Below are 19,801 nucleotides of genomic sequence, written 5' to 3' on the forward strand. Positions count from 1 at the left end.
TGTAGATCATATAATTTAAAAAAATTGAGTATCATATCTTTTTCAAAAAAAGTCAATGACAATCTGTATTTGTAATACTTTATTCGGTGCATAAAATAACACATTTCCAACACTGTAATCAGCATACATACATATATATTTTTCCTATAGCTAATAAGGCAACTCTTATACACTATTTGCTATGTATAATAAAATTAATACACAAATGAATAAGGCTTAGTCGCTTAGTACAAGTGTTTACAAAACTTATAACATGCGTTTATCACATACAAATATGGTCTTCTGCTACGATCACAACAGGATCTATAAAGTATACATAAAAAAGATAAGGTTGTATAACAAGGAACTATTTTTGTTATGTATCAATGACTAGGAACTTTGAAGCGTTATTGGAATTATCGAGTTAAGTATACATCATAAAATATTCTTTAAATACTATGTATTATTGCTGTAGAACACGAGGCATTAAACTATTTCTGCATATTAGACATTAGCATACTATACGTATTAATTAAAATTTACAATTTTTAAGAAAAATGTTTAACATTAAAACACTTAAAAAACGTTTGTACATTAATACACTAAATTTAATTATTCACAATGGTGATCAAATTTCTTTTATCAAATATGATATTTTATACATCGACATCGTTATTTTGGACAATTTTAACAATTTTTCTCAAAAGTATAATAGCAAAACAAGTATACTAAATACAAAATATACATATGTATCATTATTTACTATGTACTCTGTGCTCATTTTTTTTCTTGTGCTTGTTTAAGTTCCATTGCCAATTTATAGCCTAGCTCGGGTCGTCTATCCCGTCCCTCGACCATTCCTAATATCTGTAAAAACACATAATACTTTATCAATACAATCTATAAATCAATATTATCAAACATATTATACAACATACATCCTCTGAATTCACAATGACGCCGTTGTTGCTAGTTACAGTATTTTTTGTCTTCTCTATATCAACTAGATCGACTCCTCTACTGCAATCATCTATCAATATAGTGCGGTATCCGATAGCCAATGCGTCTATAGCCGTTGCTCCTGATATTAAATGCAATATTAATGATTATCAATTATTTATGTTATTGACCCCGTAATACTTACCAACACAAACATCGTAAGCCAAGCCGCAAACATAAATATCCGTAGCATTTTTCATACGCAATTGAGACGAAAGGGTAGTTTCTGTTAACTTTTTATTATCCCAGAAGACTGAATAAGAATCGACTTCTGCATTCGTTCCCTTGTATACTTTTATTGCATTTTCAACAACCTATAGATTAAATATATATATATTTATTAATATAATTTAATTTTAAATATATTAATATATACATACTTTTAAGTCTTTATGTAGTTCAGAACCCCATGAGTCTTGTACGCAGTGTCTGGGCCATAGTCTTTGCTTCATCAACGGAGGACCGGCAAATATTACAGTGTCGTAGGTTTGAGCTTTGTCGGCAGATACCTAAAATTATAAAATATAATTAATATTTAAAGGTGTGCCGAGGGGCCGGTTGATTCACAACCTGCGAACGATTCACGCGCGCGAGCGTGGATCACTTCATATACAGAAAATACTCACCGGACTAGTATGATGCAGCTCTCTGAGTGGCAGATTATCAATGAAGGACACGTGGTCACTGGGATGCCAGTCCAGCGAGTAAACCACTGCGTCGAAGGGTATCGCATTGAGCAATTTGTTGATCGGCGCAATAACCTAGAGAGGGGTGTAATAAAAAATATCAACTTAAAGTAGAGCACGAGGGGGTCAGGGTGGTTAAACAGTAGTGGCAACTTTGACATTCGTATTCGAAAAGTTTGAGGCCGTAAAAAGAGGCCGCGCCAATCAAAAAGCTTTTCGCGCACACAATTGCATGCCGGCGCAATATCAGCCCGTACCCGGGTACACAATTACATCCTTCAGTTCGACTTAATTAGAGCATTCGCGAATTTCGCGCCTATCGCCGAAATTAACACTTTCGGCGATAAATGAAGAGCGTATGAGAAATCGCGTGCTGATAAAACGTACTCTTGCATTTTGCTACTGAAGGCACGATGGAGTAGTGGTGTAAGTCATTGCTAATGAATTAATGAGCTTGGGCTCTAGTTTTTTTTTAATCTATTATCGTATCTGTAAGACTGAAATTATTAATTAAAACTCATAAGGTTTTCCTAGATCAATCTACATGTCAAAAATCGGTTAAAAGTTCATATAAATTAGAATGCTATTTTCTTTTGCCTCAAAGGATCACTATGTAGATTTTACAGTATTTCATAGTTAATTATCAACTTGACAACACTAACAATGTTCAATTTTTCCAAGATTTATAGGCGTTTCCGCCAATGCAACAAATCACATTAAAAGTACGACTACGAAAGTCTAACTTCGACCACATGACAAGGTTAACTTTTAACAAATTGTATCCAATTAGGCTACGCCAATGTTGAATGAAACCTATTTTTCATATAGCTCGCGACAAACCGCAACCAAAACATGATTTTCTTTAGTAGATTATAAATCGACCACACGTCACGGTATTTCGCTTTAATACATTAAAAATATACATTTAATTTATAGTAGAATTATACTTTTTAAGCGATTCATATTTGTCCAAATATAAAGCACTTTCTAAAATATACTAATTGCATTAACAAAACATACTTTCAAAGACAATTGTGAAAATTTTGAGCCTTGAAATTCTATCGAGACTATTTAGTAAGATTATGGAAATCCTTCTTTACCCAACAATAGAAAGTAGTTGGTTAAGCGAACGCTTCTATCAACAGAACACGATAGTAATTTGCCAATCAAAAGCATTTTCTCCTACTTAATATTACGTAATTTACTGAGTAAACAACGCCGTAATAAAAGCGCTCGAAACCCTATTCATTATTTTAGTATTCAACAATCTGTACGTTTATTGTTACATCGCACTTATCGATAGTCAATATTATATACATAAAATATAATACATAATTAATAAAAATATTTCTAACTATTTTATTTTAAGTTTTAAATAATTATTTTTATATTTGTGATTTTTTTTCTCGACGTTTCGGTAATAAAAAAAATCGGCATTCTCTGGAGAATAACATATGTATATACATTCATACATATATGCTTCTTAGGAACGTTTAGAAATTAAATTCGTATAGTGCAATGTCTGGGATGCGAAACCTGGACTTTTGAGATATATGCTAAGAGTTCTAAAGATTAAGAGTGTCTCCAATAACCAAATTTTATTTCCGATAAAAGCGAGACCTTTTAAACCAGCAAACGAATGAAGGTGAACTTAAAAATATTAGTTCCTTCATACCGCGATAATGGGAAAATTTACAGAAAAAACAGATACAAAGAAAGAACATGTCTCAGTTGCGAAACAAACGCCTGTGGACCAGGGACATCTGAGGGAGGGGGCAGATGAGGAATTTTACACGTTTCTAAAACAGAAATTCTCGGGTTATCCCTCAAAGAAAATAAAAAAAAAACAGTCTCGAATCTGTCCCAAAAATATTTTCTTAAATATTTCATTTCTGACGTCATCAAGTAAGTATACTTTCAAATACAATATCTCAGCTAGGCCGAACTCTGTCAATATTGAAGAAATCAAATACTCCACTAATGTGATTTCTGAATCTAGTATAACACCCGTTATTGAATCAAAGAAAATAAACTATGTTCTTGACAGCTGATCATACTTAATATAATAATATAAGAATGGGTACTTATCCACGGCCATTATCTGCACGTGTCATAGTTCATTAGCTACGTTAATTGTGATTCAATACTTTCAATATCAAATAACATATGTACATATACATATTGTTAGCATACATAACTACCGATCCAAAACAAGCGTCGTCTACGTCGAACCTTATTACGTATGATTTATCAAAAGGTTAAACTTGAACCACTGCCACCCGTTACGGAGGCCTTACACGGGCATTATGATACGTACACACGTAACGAATGACAACAATGGGGACGTGTGTGTCCCCCGTTATGTACGGCACTGAATCATGCAAAAGTAATTTAAAAGCAATATTTAACATTGCCTCCATTGGCATTTGGTTCGCTGCACTCGCTATTCGCGATGTTAATGAAATGGGAGGCTCGGGGTCGCATTTATTTAAATTCTAAACGGTTAGGGTCAAGGTCTCGCAAAAAAAACCTTAATGGATTGTTTGTGTACCGTAAAAATGCAATTAGTCAAAATTGTGTATACATACAACGCTTACCTCATGACCGTTTTGTTGGGCGACACAATTGCTGATGTTCAGCGTGCCGGAAATGAAATCGTTTTGAACATCGACGATCAGGAACACGCTCACTGGTCTGACGATCTGTGTGGAAAAATAAATTAGAAGTTAGAATTTCGTTTATTGCATAAAAAATAGTTAGTAGTACTATTAAGCCCCGATTCAACCGAGGCGATAATCGGCAGCGATTTTTAGTCGGTCGTAATACGAAAATATAACTTTCAATGATATTTTTTTTTAATATTTTAGAGATATCATTTGAAGATATGCAATCTATTCATATGTATATTGTAGTACTAACTTTCTAAAGTGTTTTATTGTATATATATATATTTAATTTATCTTTTTATTTTTTTACTACTATAATGTTTTAAAAATAAAAAGAATAAATTAAAATTATAATTTATTGGTTTAATGTGCGATAAAAAAATTAAGCTTTGTAGGGGTTCCTACATAATTTCGCATTAAAAAGCAACATTTAAACAAAAAAAATTTGTAAATCAATCCTCGAGAGCGCTATTTAAACAAAACGAAATATGAGAACCACCAGAAGTAAATATTGCCAAATACTTTAACGAAAGATTTTTGATAAAACTTCGTAAAAGCAAAGCAGCATACGCTTCAAACCATAAACATTAACGTTTGTCACGTTTAACAATATAATGACCAGCACTATAAACTAATGATATAAATTGGTGCCTAATACCTGAAAAGACTGGGTTCAAATTTCATATAAACCTTAAAGTTTTTCAATTTTTATAATTTCAATCGATCATCACAGATTAGGTTTTCCAAGATTTTCCTAATATGTATATCATAATGATGAATTCAAATCAAGTTAGGTCGTGCATAGTGATATATATTGATTATAACCTGTAGTTATAGTTCATAATTAATCAAACAGATGTCACTGAATTACAGACTTTGATTTTAATCTGGTGTCTCACTACTTATTAAATAGTAGTTGCTTGTGTTTTACCCGTTGTAACGCATTATGTTAATGCTCGTCACGTTTCAAGTATGATTACGATAAATAAACAAATAAATATTTTTCAACAATTTGCAGTAACTTTTAAAGTAATTACTTTAAATTTATTTTTGCGAAGCGATAGAAGTCAACAAACATAAGTTTGTAAATTAGGCAGGTGTTTTCAACTTTTAAGCTTAAAAAAAATAGACGATTGTCTTATATTTTGATTTTCATGGTTTAATAGGGAGTAAAATATTTTTAACTATAAAATAAATTTGATCAAATAAAAAACACATTTATATTTAAGTGCAATTATAAGAATGTATGTGAAATTTTAAATAATTTCTTTTGATATTGAATGACGTATATTTTCGTCAAGGGTTCCTAAAAATATTTTTTTGCAAATAACATGTAAAAAAAGGTGTACTTGCTTAGAATGATAGCGAAACACTAAAAAACCAATGGTTATATATTGGAATGACGCATATTTTCGTCAACGGTTTCTAACAATATTTTTTTACAAATGACGTAAAAGAAAGTCGATTTAAGATATGGACGCTCATCAACACAGTATTGGTGAGAAAAATAATAGGGTGACATTTTGAAATTACACGCTCAATTAATTTTACCTTTTTTAATTTAATTTGTTGAAGAAAATGTAAAATATGACTTACTTACTTATATTGTTTATTTATATACATATTTAACTCAAAATATTGTTTGACACTGTTTGTATTGAAATTTATGTTTTATATATTTGGGGTATAATATTCCAAATTATACCCTAAATATTCCCAAACTTGATTTATGAATTTGACCTAATTTAAAATACACAAACAAATATTTCAGGGACAGTATATGGTCATAATACCTACCGGGAATTTTGAGATACAATTAAATAATAAATATAAGCGCAGCGATATCAGTATCAACATTATTCATGGGTTGTACGTATCAGGATGTGAATATTTAATACTATAAACTGAACATCTGTATTTATCAATGCCAGGCATAATATAAGTTTTTAATAAAAATAAAGGTGAAATTACGTCTAAAAGTGTTTTATTCACAAGTTTTTAATTTTTAAATATCCTCTATATTGTTTTTTATGAATAAAAACAAAGAAGGTCACGCGCACGTGTTGAGTTGGAGGCTCGCCATTATGCACTTGCTGGGACGACGAAAAAATACACTTTTCCCAGAATTGACGCAATTATACATTCCTAATTTTACAATACCCGTATTAACGGAAAACGAAAGTTAACAATATTTATCTATTATAAATTCAAAAACGTAAAAAATCCTTCAAAGTTAATAAAATAATCAAAATATTTATAAGAACCGCTATGTCAACTTTAAATTGGCAACAGCTGTACATATTTTAAATTATCATTTATTTATTAGCTTAATTTAAATTAAATTAAATATTTGGCTTATATTCGTAACAATGTACAAATAAATTAAACATTTAACAAGTGTGAATAATTTGGTCTGGCATAAAAAAAATAATGCCATGATATATTTATATTTTTACATATATATTTTTGTATAAACCTCATATCGCTCACAAATATGTAAATGTGGCTTGTGTAATCAGGTGATGTTTTTTTTATATAAATTGTTTATTATCTGTGAAGTACTGTTGAAATGAAACTATTTACAAACGTATGTTTTTTATGTTCGTGTTATAACTTGTTAACATTTGTATTATTTTGTAATAACTTTTTAACTGTATAGCTGATAAACTAATAAATATTTTTTCACAACACGTAATCTTAATAGTAGTAGACATGAGATGAAATATTTTTCTTTGTATATTGACTAATTAAGTTTAAAATGATTTTGTTTACAATTAATACTTACAACTTTGATCCAGTGATTCCAACAGAAGATAAACTCGTCTCTATCGATGTATCCATCGTTGTCTTTGTCAAATACTGAGAATATCTGATGCGCCCTTTCGTCGTCCAAAGGGTATATGTGTCCTTTATCGTTTCTGAATAAAGCTCTGCAGATTAGGCGAAACTCGTCAGGGCAGAGGCGGCCGTCCCTGTTTAAAAATAATTTTAGATGAAAATCGGTTTAATACATTTTTATACATATTTGGAATTTATTTATTTTTATATTTGCATTTGAACAATTGTTCATTTCTATCAGCTTTTCGCGACAAACTTGCTTCGTGCCTATGGATAAGCGCAAAAGGACATAATTAAGTATTACTGAATTAGTATACAATTAGATCAAATTCAATAACGCGAAATCTCGACACGAAATCATCAATGTCACTAGTAGTGCGTGACTCTGTTATCATTGACTCTATTTTTGCCGCTACATTCAAAGTCTGGTTATTTGTGAACCGAACGGATATAATTTTATGCATCATATTGCAAAAATAAAGAATGCAAATACAATGTATCGAACGCTAGAGACGGAATAAAAAGTTCAGAGACCATAAAGATGATGGTTTTACGGCCGACGCGATTAAAATTGACTTGAAAGGAAAGTTTGAACAGTTTTCTAACTTGCCAATAATTTATGACATGTAATGATATACGTCAATAATTTTGACATGAAATACACGTGAATGAATTTTCAATATATTTAAAATATAGACTGTTCAGAAAGCAAATTTAATAAATCGATGCAATTAAAAAAAAAGTCAATCGAATTTACACGAATATATACCACACGCTTTTATTAAAGGTCACATATTTACGAAAAGCTCAGTTTTATGACCCGAATTTGTGTATGAGATAATAAATTTCATTCAGGCATGAAAATAAAATGTGTATCTATAATAAAACCGGATTGATGAATAAGTAATTTCCATTCGGCTTTAAATAAAATACCTGGGCGACGTGACTTTCATTGAACAAACCTGAATATAAATACAATAGTTATTACGCAGGGGAAAATATTTCTATGAAAATTAAGTTATACAATTTAGTTTTAATGATTTTTGATACAATTTTAAAAATTGAAGCAATTTGTTCAAATTATCTTCTTATCTTTAACAAAAATTGAATTGTGAATTTGATCGATTAATAAAAACATAATAAGAATTAGGGTTAAGTATAAAAAATGTACATACATAGTATTATGTTAATAATATAGTATTTACATTTTATTGGTTAATAATACAAATTTATAAATACATTTGTTTCAACATAATTCAGAAAAAAAATCGGATACAAATTTTAATTTTAATTATGTAAATTTTTCTTCCCTTAAAATCTTAAATCTAAGCCCTCTTTTATTTACTGACCTTTACACTAGTGAGAGTTCGTTAGTATATTTAAGTTCTATTTAGATTGCAATACTACCTATATGAAATTCTACAGATTTTTCAGAGAATTTTGAGTCTGCGGCGAAAATATTTGTTTTGCTGCACTTATCAGTAAAAAGCGAGGAGCAGGACGATTTTTTTTGTACTACAACGTTGGGATTTTATTAATCTACGTTTATCTGTAGAATGTATGTCAACAAAGTCGGCCGAGTAAAATCTAATAACACACATCTGGTTATAATATGTCGCACGTTTATTATAAGAAGGTTTTGAATTCATCCATATTTTATAAACACCCAAATAAAAATATTTTGACTAACTTATCTCAGTCAAAAAATGTTTTTTTTTCTCTCAATAAATAATATGTAAATTAGTTTATTTCAGTTATTTGACAGTGCAGTGAAATATTTTTAGTATTTTATTTTAAAATACTATTACTTCAAAAGAACGTGATTTATTAAGTCGCACAGTGAGTAATATGAGTAACTTGTTTTCAAATTTAAAATCTATAATTCACTGTTCAAGCTTAATTATTCGTTCAATCGACGAATCTCTTAGACATTTTTCAAGAATTGGTTATTTTATATATTAGGCTCTCGTTTTTCTATTTATTATTTTACGTTTACTAAATTAATTTAAATATAATAATTACTTTTATAATTGCGTTCTGATTATTTATTATCTGTGGGCACTCGGCGATCCCGCACGTGACAAGTGCAGGTGTATCGAACATTTAAAATTTGTTATTGATAAAAAAGCAATTCCGAAATTTTCAGAATAATATTCAATTCACGTATATCTTAAATCTTTCGGATTCTCTAATCATATTTAATTAGAAAATAATATGTTACCAGAGAATTTATTTAAAAAAAAGGACGTACATAGATTAAATACTAGAAATAGAGACAATTCAAGGATCGTTAGATATAAGAAAACAAGTAAAACAAAAAATCCGAATAAAACTATTTAATTTTTACTTTTAAATATTGATGAAAGAGATAGAGCTCCACTCACTGTATTTTCTGAATCAAGTCTTAAAAATTGAATTGTAAAGCTTAGCCTTAAAGCAAAACAATTCATTTTAATTTAGTGGAATATTTATTGTGTTAATGTTATAAAGAAGTTTAATTAAGCTAGAATACTGTAACCTATACCGTTATAAAAATGGGTTCCGTGAGAAATTTATGTTCCCTCGGAAAAATAAAAAAAAATATTCGCTTCATTAATTGAAATTTTTAGAGCATTTGGTTTATTATTTAGATATACAAAGCTCACGTAAAATAGTGGCGGAATAGATATCACCACACACGAAGTGTATATTTCGTAGGCTTAAATTAAGGGTCAAGCGACAAGGTGAAAAAAAATCCCAATAACCGCAATGTGATATTCCGAATTAAAAAACTTATTCTTAAAACATTACTAAAAAAATATTTATCTTATTTAAATTATTTTGCAGTATTTAATTAATTTTGCTAATGCTTATTAGTCTCGATATAACATGTCAAATAGTGGTGAGGTAGACAGGACCATACACAAAGCGACTGTCAACGCCATTCAAATTTAGTGGATATTAAACGGCAAAAATATTAAAGGCATTCCATTATGTTGTATAATATAAACATAAAATGGTTCTTTGACTAAATTGGAAAAAGCTGATTTTATTACCAATATGATAAGAAAGTTCATAGATATTAAAATTGAAATTTGTGTTTCAGTTTACTTCTAAAAATGTTGTTTAAGCAACTGTGTTTTTTGTTTTTTATTAGTGACTAGGTACTTTTAATACGCAAATACAAATCCTTGTTTTATTTTTTAACAATAATTCTCATAAACGTTAGTTTTATATCTATAAAACTACTGCTTTGTATTTTTTTTAATATTCTTGAATTCTAGTTAAAAATGTGAATGAATAATTTTAATTTTGTTCCACAAATTTTGAATATTTGAAAACTATTTCGTATTTATTAAAACAAAAAAATATTTTCTTTGCATTGTTTTAATCTAAAAACTGCATATATTCCCTTTTTGAAGCTTTTAATTTGTAGTTTATATCTGGTTAACTGATAACAAATAGTGGCAGTGACAAGACCACACACAACACAATTCTTAACGCTTGAAAAAATAGATTAACGAAAGCCCAGTATCACAGTACAAAAAAGTTTCATTCTTGTCTCCCGCTTTTAACCAATGAAAGAAGCGAAACGAAGATTCTCGTATTTTTTTTATTAGTTCTATCGTCTCTAAATCCGACTTCAAATAAATAGTATTTCAATCTAAATATGATTAAAATATACTATTTACTCTCCCTAGCACTAAGGTCAGTAAAAGTCTGTAGTAAATATTAAAAGGCTAGAATATTAAAAACATATAGTATATCTGCTTTACTGTCAATACGATTTAATTTTACTTCTAAATGTTGTAAAAACAACTTTTAAATATGTTTTAATAGCTAAGAAACCGCAAATACTATGATAATAAACTAATATATTTACAATATAAAACTAATGCAATGTACATATTTGAATTCCAGCTAAAAATATGGTACTTTTCTGTTATCAGAGGCTAAATTTATTTAAAAAAATATTTTATTTATTTATATACAATTAAAATGAATATAAAGCCGTACAATTCCAGCGAAAACCTTATTTGTTGTGTTCATGGGGTATTCACTGTTCTGATCAACGCTCACTCGCTACCGCTCGTTCGCGCCTAAGCTGTTCAAATTTTTAAATGTAGCAGAACTACGTGAGCGGTGATCAGAAACGATGAACACCCCACTAATAATTATCTGCAACGAATCTATTTAAAAAAAATCGTTTATAATTGTACATAAATAAATATTTTTTTTAATAAACATTTCAAGATCATACTAATATTGTTGTACAAACTCCATTCAATTAAAAAATAATTCCAATTTTTACTAGTTGGCTATCGCTGGAAATAATAGTAAATATTGTATAATACGATCGATAAAGAAGTAATCTACTATTGTATTAACTGTTTGTTTTATAAAATTCAAATGAAACAATATTTGAATTATATTTTTTGTTTTACAACCATTATTGATAAAATTATAAAATTTTATTTTTATTTGTCGTTAATCCTAACACTTCGTTCGTTTTACTGTCATGTAACGTCGATTCAAAACAAATATCGATAAAATGAGATTTGTTTATGTTCGAATCGTGTGCGGAAGGTCGTCGCGAAAGTGACGTTTACGAATCCCGCTTTCGCCGGGTGGTCACAAAACCCGCGACCGTCGACCATACCCGAGAGCTGTTGAAAACGATTGACCTAAACTTAAACTCACCCGTCTTTGTCAAACGTGGAGAAGCAGGCGTCCATGTCGGAGCGGAGCGAGGAAACGTCGTCGGACCCGTCGGCGCCCCCCATCACTCGCACGACCTGGAACCGAATGGCACCATCGGAACGAGCGAGCCTCTTATACCATCCCCACCGCCCGCCATTAACGCAACCCGCTGAAGGGCAAACTATTGCAACTTTCACAACGCACATGCGCGGAGACAACAACGTGTAAAAAATCCTGAAAACTTTCTTGTATCGATATATTTTGTTTTTTATACGTTTTAAATTGTTCAATGTTGGTATTACTAATATTTTTTTTTTAATTTTAAGTTGTGACCTGACAGGAGTAAGCCCAGAAATCAGAAATAATAAATACATACAAGTAAGCACTATCAACCAGATTGAATGTCTGGATATCAGTGATATTTGTATTAATAATTATAAATTATTATGTGTAATAAAATGTATTTATTGCCAAGGGGTTACTATGACTACCATGATAAAAACTATAAAAAATGGAAACTGTAAATCAAAACTGTTATCATATTAACCAAGAGCTTTAAAGATTGAAATTTTAAAAAAAATATTAATTTATTGTTAATCTTCCGTTGCAACATGACAAGTGCTAGCCCAATTGGGAGAGGCAAGTCACATTTGTTTTTAAAGCATTAAATAAAGTAATCAATAACTGTTGTCACTAAATGTAGAAACGTCACTGACGCGTATAACAATGCAAGATTAAGTATTATATAAAGCGCTAGAAAATAAAAATGTGTTGGCTATCACCGTTGCAATTGTGACGAATGTTATTCGGCCCATAATTAGCTTCGTTCTAGGTCTTTTGGAGTTTGTCAAAATGACCATATGTACCATTACCTTCTAATTATACTTAATGTAAATGTTTTTGTTGGTACCGCACACAACTCTAAACTGAATATTACCTCTATTGTTATAACTTTATGTTGGTAAGTTACATATCATTGCTGCGTCGTATCGATATCTTATCAATAAAAAGTTCGCAAAAAGTAACAAAGTCAACACGCACGGTTCAAGTTGTTGGAAATGAAAATCAATATTTTGTAAATTGGATATCGGTTAAATTTCGAACATTCCTTAGATTTTAAGAAAACGTGTTACTGTTTTTAATATATTTTTAAATAAGTACAATCTAGATAAAACGATAATTATATATTAAATACAAAACTATAATATATTAGTATGTATGTAATTCATATAAAGGTTGATTCAACTTTAGTTTCCGAACTTTAAAAAAAAAATTCAAGGATATCTTCGGATTTTTTCATATTAAATTTTACATTCGATGTATATCATTAATTATGAAAAATAATATCAATTAAATGGTCACCTCTGGACCTTTTCAACAGCAGATCCTTTCGATGTAATTTTCGATACCTTCTTCATACACACGGGCGATATCTCGCTATAACTTGTCGGATGTTGGTTTTTATGTGCTCAAATATTTCGGGTTTGTCGGCGTAGACACGACACAAAAAAATCAATGGCGTTAAATCGCATGATCTTGACGGCCAGTTGACGTCACAAAAACGTGAAGTAATGTGACCTGGAAACTTTTCATGCAAAACATCCAACGTTTCACTTGGTATGTGACAAGCTGCGCCGTCTTTTTGAAACCACATGCCTTCCACGTCAATATATTCGATTTCATGCCAAAATTTTCGGTTATAGTGCTCACCCTTGACTGATACAGTCCGACCTTCCGACATCGTTTTCAAAAAAGTAAGGTTCAATGATGCTGCCTGACCACAATGCGCACTAGTCACTTTTTAAGCATGAAGATTTTTATAGTCTCATAAGCGGCAATTTTGCTTATTAACGTACCCAGAGAGGTGTAAATGAAACCGAAGGGAGCTATAATAAAGCCCCAAAAAGTGTGAACACCGACAAAACGACAATTCCGAGTCTTCGGCCACATTTTCGCTTATAGCAGTAATATTCTCGGCTAAACGGGCGCTACAATGATGCACATATACTTTCATTTAAATCGATGTATTATTTCCGTGTAGTGAAAATGTTTTTAATTGCCGAAAAAGTGCTTTTCTACCAACTAAAAAAGGACAAAATTTGTCAAAACATGCGCACCACCACGGCTATTTAAAAAAAAATTGCTTTGCAGCTATTTTATACTTTCATATAATTAAACCCGACGGGAGTTGACGGGTGGTAATAAGACACAGATTGAGCCGCTACAATAGTATTTCATTGAGTATTAATGAAGTTACATGTTAGAATATTATTATGTACAAAGTGTGAGCGGACGGTGAGCGAGGCCCGCACTGGCGTGCAAGCCCGCCAGCGTTGCCATGAGAAGAGTAGTTGATCACGCAGTGTTACCAGATTGCTGTCAAGTTTTGGCCATAATGAACCTAAATAAATACATATAAATAGACCCCCTACAATTTTAACAAGAAACGAGATTTATATCGAAATTCAACAAGTAGTAAGACAATGTTTTATTTTATCCATAATAATATTATTTTCCCCATGTATTCAGAAGTACTGCTGAACTCAGATGAAGGGATAAAAACAAACGAAGTCGTACTCAATAACCTGAAATACTGTGATGATACAGTGCTCATAGTGCACAGTGCACAAGTAAAGTAGCAGAAACATGTAAAAAAATATTAAAAATGCAATACTTATAAAAAAGACAGACGACTTGACCTGCCATATAGAGAGTAGAGAATGCAACATAATACATATATTTGCAATACATTATAGACGAAGACTAGAACCACATTCTAGAGATAAAAAGCCGGATCGAGAAAGTAAGGACAATGTTCATCTGATTGAAGATGGTCCTTTACGGACATGACTTGAGGATGCTTTTAAGAATGAGAATATTAAGTTGTTATATGTTATCTATCCTTTTATAAATAGAAAAGTCGTGGATGCTCACAAAAAAAAAAGCGAACAAGCGTCTAAAGGCCCTTAAATTTTGATATATAGACGCATGCTTTATATCAATTAGATGTACAGAGTGAAGTGATGTCTCGAATAAAAAATGATTGTTACGGATAATAAAAATAAGAAAGATCAATGGTAAAAATGTACCAGGAATAAGAAAAACATACGACTGTGATTTGAAAAGATCACTATATGGTTTTTAAAAATATATGTAGCCTTAATGCTTACCATCGATAAGAAGAATAAGCTTAATATAAAGTAGTTAATTTATTTTAATACGATATGTCAGCAAATTACTTAGATTTTTTTCTGTAATCGAAATGGCGTATGCGACACATAAAACAATTTATTAGTACGAAAGTTTTATTTCATTGAACATATTTTTTAAGCCGCGATCACGCAACCGTTTATTTTTTATCAGCATCGGCATGAGATAGTTTATATTATATATTGAGCATGATTTTATCGAATACATATGTAAAAATACCTTGTTTGTATGTTAACGTGGTATAACGTAAAATATACGTTCATATAAATTCCAGATTGGTGCTGCAAAAGCTCATGCATCGTAACTCGAAAGGGGTTAAAGAGGAACGATTGGTGCCTAGGTACGAAATATGTACCGTTCAGTGTTCGAGTGGAGTGAGATACTGCAGTAATTACAAGTAAAACACATGCACTTGCATTCACCGCCATTTTAATTGAAATGGCGTTAAAGAAACGACCTTGCTGAAAATTTATCGTTTGTTTGTTTAATACAACAACCTAACAACATATTTGCAATTGTCAAACTTTGATACATCTTATTAATATGTAAACAATTTATCTTTGACATGTTTATCTTGGTCAGTTAACAAAATTAACATAATAGTATAATTCACAATACTTATGATTAGTGTTTCTTCTCGAGAATTTCTCGAGAAAAAATGTCAAATCGAAAATTCTTATTTTGCGAAAAATTAAAATTAATAAAACATTTTTTATTATACAAAATTGAATTTGTACGAATATTTTTAAATGATTTTCAATCACTGCCCTTTTTATAATGCAGCATAAGTAAAGGCTGGTTCGTTCCTAATATGCATACTTCTTGGGAGGTTTTAATGGATATGATAAAAATATATTTACAAATTTTTAACCCTGGAACTCGCCTTATTTTTGCTTAATTAATAAAAGAAGACATCCAGATAAGAAACATTTCCGAAGGTGTTCGTGCCAGATGTTTGAAAATATGCATATGTTCTCGAAAGATTTTTTTTGATTGATTTTGCGATTTTTTATTACTCTAACCGGGCGGCGGCTTTATCTTTGCTTTGGTGATGTAAGAACCCGCTCCGATAAGAAGAAATTACGAAAAATGCCAAACGATTTAAAGCTATCTTTCTTTTTCGATAACCCAAAAAGTTTTTTTTAATTGTTTTTGTGTAGTGGCAACAGCTGTTCTTAAACAGCATGATCAATTTTACATGCCAGCAATAATAATTCATTGCATCAACATCAACTGCCGCAAGTGGATTCTTTTCAGTTTTAGTATATACATTTGCCACAAGTGATCAAATGATCCAAGTCTATTCATGCGTTAGGTCAATTTTTTATAATATTTATTGAAGTCAAAAATAGTTTTTTTTACCTATAAAATAGTAGCTTTAAATGATTTAATTTTTCGTATTAAAAATGCTGAATGCATAATATACGTAACTGAAAAGTAGTATTTAAAAGGCAATTGGCAACGTATATGGGGTCCAGCCATCCCCCTGTTCGTACAGTGAGCATTATTTTTAAATATCCGAGGCTATGGGTTAGTCAACATTACTTTATATTTCAATTTAATACGTATAATATATTTTTTTTAAATTTAATCATACAGATAATAATATGATTTGAATTTTATCTTTCAATTGTTTAAATGATAAAATGGGAAGGAGAATATGTTTTATTTCGAATTAAGCATTATAAATAAGTTCATGCTTCGATTACACGAAAGCAAGTTGATCGTTGGCGCATTACATAACAACAATAGGTAGGTATCTTCTTGAACAAATTAAAACTCAAACTCAAACAAGCATCAAACCATAAAAACCCCATTAGCCCGTCATAGATTTACACCAAGATTAGCGAATTGCGCGATGAGCTCGTGCGTATGCTTTCATGCCGCGGAGCTTCGTAGTCGATATCTTATAGCGATGCTTATAGGGAAAAAAACACTTTATATGTGTCTATATACAGTTTTAGAAGTTCGTTTCGTACGAATGTTATTATTAACTTCATTGAGGAGCAAACGGCCACTCCCTCCAATGAGCGAAACCGCTTTTTCCGTAACGTTGGATTTTCTTTCATGGTTCTTGCGTTCGTTCACGTGCTTGAGAGTAATAAAGTAGGAAAGGTTTTGGATTAATCACAAACGCGTGACTTGTCCCTTATAAAATGACGCGATCCGAATAAATCGGCGGAATTAACGGAACAGCCGTTGTTTAGCGGATTTTATCGGTGGAAAAAGTTATGATGACATCGATAGTGAAATGATAAATTTCAGCGATGTACAATTTGTAAAATTGTATAATTGTGTATAAAACATATTTAATACTATACAAATAAATATTTTCTACGCATTAAGTAATCTGTTTAAATCTTACGTTACCGTAATACTATCATATAAACATAAAATGTAGTAAATCAATACAAAAATATTTATTTTATTTTTCTATGCTTAAAAGTATATCACCAAATACCAAAATGTTACATATTGTTTCGTTGTAGTTTTGCCAAAGATGTATACAGAATGTTATATACAAAAACATGGTATATTTTCATGGTTGTCAAATTCTATAAAGTATCGATTTAGGACAACCTTAATTTAGGACAACATAGTTTTTAATACAAGGCGGTAAGAACATATGTATGTATGTGAGAGAAAGCGAACATATTCGTAAGCAAAAATGTGTTATTTATTAGGTTATAAAGTTTTAAATGTTTAATTTCTTTAAATATTAAGTTTGAGTCGATATATCTGACAATTTACATTGACAGTGCATAGTTTTTTTAGATCGTTTAGTTAAGTATTTTCACTAACACCTGCTTAATGCGTCCCATTCGATTGTAATTTTTCTATAAATATATTTTTTAAGTAATATGAAGTCAAATTCTTGTTTGTTTAAACCAGTACATCGCAATCGACCAGTCGACTGTGACTCTATTTGCAATCGCCCGCGTTTTGTATCATATTTTGTATATTTGTTTTTTTTTTTTTTTGTATTAAATTGTATATATGATTTAAAATTATATAAATGCATTCGATCTGTTGCGGACTCCTTCTCTCTACAAAGTGATTTAGACTCTCTGTGGAGATGGGCTTCCGTTAACCGTCTGCCCTTTAGTGTCGGAAAGTGCCATACTGTGTCATTTTCTCGATCCCGTTCGCCATCAGCTTATTTCCACCATCTCGGTGGTAACATTTTGACTAGAGAAACTTCCATTAAAGATCTCGGAATCACTTTCGAGAGCAAATGGAGGTTCTCTCTACACATACACGACGTCTGTGATAAATCTTCCAAGATGCTCGGCTTTGTTATGAGGAATGCCTTTCACTTTGACGATCCGTCAGTTATTCGCATCCTCTATGACACCTTAGTTCGTAGCATTCTTGATTTGGGATCTATAATTTGGAATCCCCGAATAGCCAAATATTCCCTTTTAGTGGAAAAAATTCAAAAAAGGTATTTAAGATACCTTTACAAAAGGACATTTGGTTATTATCCGTACTTATATCCCAGCGCCTTTCTTTTAGGGGCGTTGGGATATGATTCGCTGAATTCTCGCAGAAAGCTGTATGTCGCTAAGCATTTTTTCAAACTACTAAAAGGTGCTGTCGACAATCCAGCTATTCTCGAGGAATTCCAGTTTTGGGTTCCGGAACATTTTCGAGAATCACGATCGAGACCTCTTTTGATGGCAGTTAGGGCTAGGACATCCGCACTTGCCGACTCGCCTATGGCTGTGGCCATACGGCTCCTTAATACGCTTGCATTACATATTGACCTGTTTAATGTTAGCTACAAGGAGCTGATCCAGTTTGTCTCATTAAATTTTGATATTTTATAATTTTTTGTTATGTTTATTATTTTTAAGTATTGTTCTATTTATGTATATATACGTTTTTTTTTTTTGTTTTATAAATTTAAAATTTGTTTTCGACCATCGTGGCGCATTGGGGTAACCTGTTAGGCCACGATGGTCTTAATTTAATCTAAAAAATAATCATTTTGTTAAAACTTATAACTGTATAAATTTTCAAATATGTGAGATTAAACTATAATTGAATTTAATAATCACATTTGTAAAAAGCAACACTAGATAATATATTTATTTAGTTATAATTATAATATTGAAAATTCAACTTTATTAAACGATCAATAATGGTAATTACAATATGACAAATAAAATCATGGGAATTTTTAGACAAACATCCCCACACTTTCACAACCTCTATTTAACCCATACCTAGCTTCGTGCAATTTATAGCATTTCCTTAAGTTAAAAGGTCATTATTACTGGAAAACATCCAAGAATTGTAACCGATAAACTTACACAAAATAACTTCCATTACTGATACGATTAGTTAAAAATACAATCGAAATCACTGAGTGACTTTTGAGGGTCATACTGGTAAGTCACTCAGTAAATTTACCAATTATTAACCAATGTGATAATTTATTATTTTACGTGTGTCTTATTTATATGTATATATATATATATATATATATATATATATATATATATATATATATATATATATATATTTAAATTCAAATTTAATCCTGGCATTATCAAAATTTCACTGAAAAAATCATATTAGTTTTAATAAATATATTTGTTCCCACTATACATATGTATATATTTATACAGTTACTTTATTTTAGCAAAGAAATAACGATACTGACGTTCAAGGCCGCTGACGAGGGAGGGACATATCTATGGCGTAAACCGTTCTTCTTAATCCACATCCCTTTTTGTA

General features: G+C 30.7%; 1 protein-coding gene across 1 annotated transcript; it reads right to left on the bottom strand.

Annotated features, from left to right (window-relative positions):
- Window positions 1-62: 62 nt before the first annotated feature.
- Window positions 63-12,044, bottom strand: Naam (Nicotinamide amidase). The gene is made up of 8 exons (XM_088192769.1): window positions 11,849-12,044; window positions 7,116-7,302; window positions 4,262-4,366; window positions 1,605-1,739; window positions 1,359-1,487; window positions 1,124-1,292; window positions 918-1,060; window positions 63-846 (listed from the first exon to the last, which is right to left on the bottom strand). Exons 1-8 carry the CDS (start codon window positions 11,929-11,931, stop codon window positions 757-759), a joined length of 1,041 nt encoding a protein of 346 aa, XP_088048895.1. The 5' UTR covers window positions 11,932-12,044; the 3' UTR covers window positions 63-756.
- Between the last annotated feature and the right edge of the window lie 7,757 nt (window positions 12,045-19,801).

The sequence above is a fragment of the Plectrocnemia conspersa genome, unplaced genomic scaffold (genome assembly GCF_051122295.1).
Source record: "Plectrocnemia conspersa isolate PC_06_02 unplaced genomic scaffold, ASM5112229v1 ptg000009l, whole genome shotgun sequence".
In the NCBI taxonomy this organism is placed as follows: Eukaryota; Metazoa; Arthropoda; class Insecta; order Trichoptera; family Polycentropodidae; genus Plectrocnemia; species Plectrocnemia conspersa.

Excerpts from the sequence above, each read along its gene's own strand:
- Naam (XM_088192769.1), bottom strand. The coding sequence starts at position 11,931 with ATGGGGGGCGCCGACGGGTCCGACGACGTTTCCTCGCTCCGCTCCGAC. Across the intron at positions 7,303-11,848 it reads TCCACGTTTGACAAAGACGG|GGACGGCCGCCTCTGCCCTG; the intron begins GTGAGTTTAAGT and ends ATTTTTAAACAG. Across the intron at positions 847-917 it reads TCATTGTGAATTCAGAGGAT|ATATTAGGAATGGTCGAGGG; the intron begins GTATGTTGTATA and ends GTGTTTTTACAG.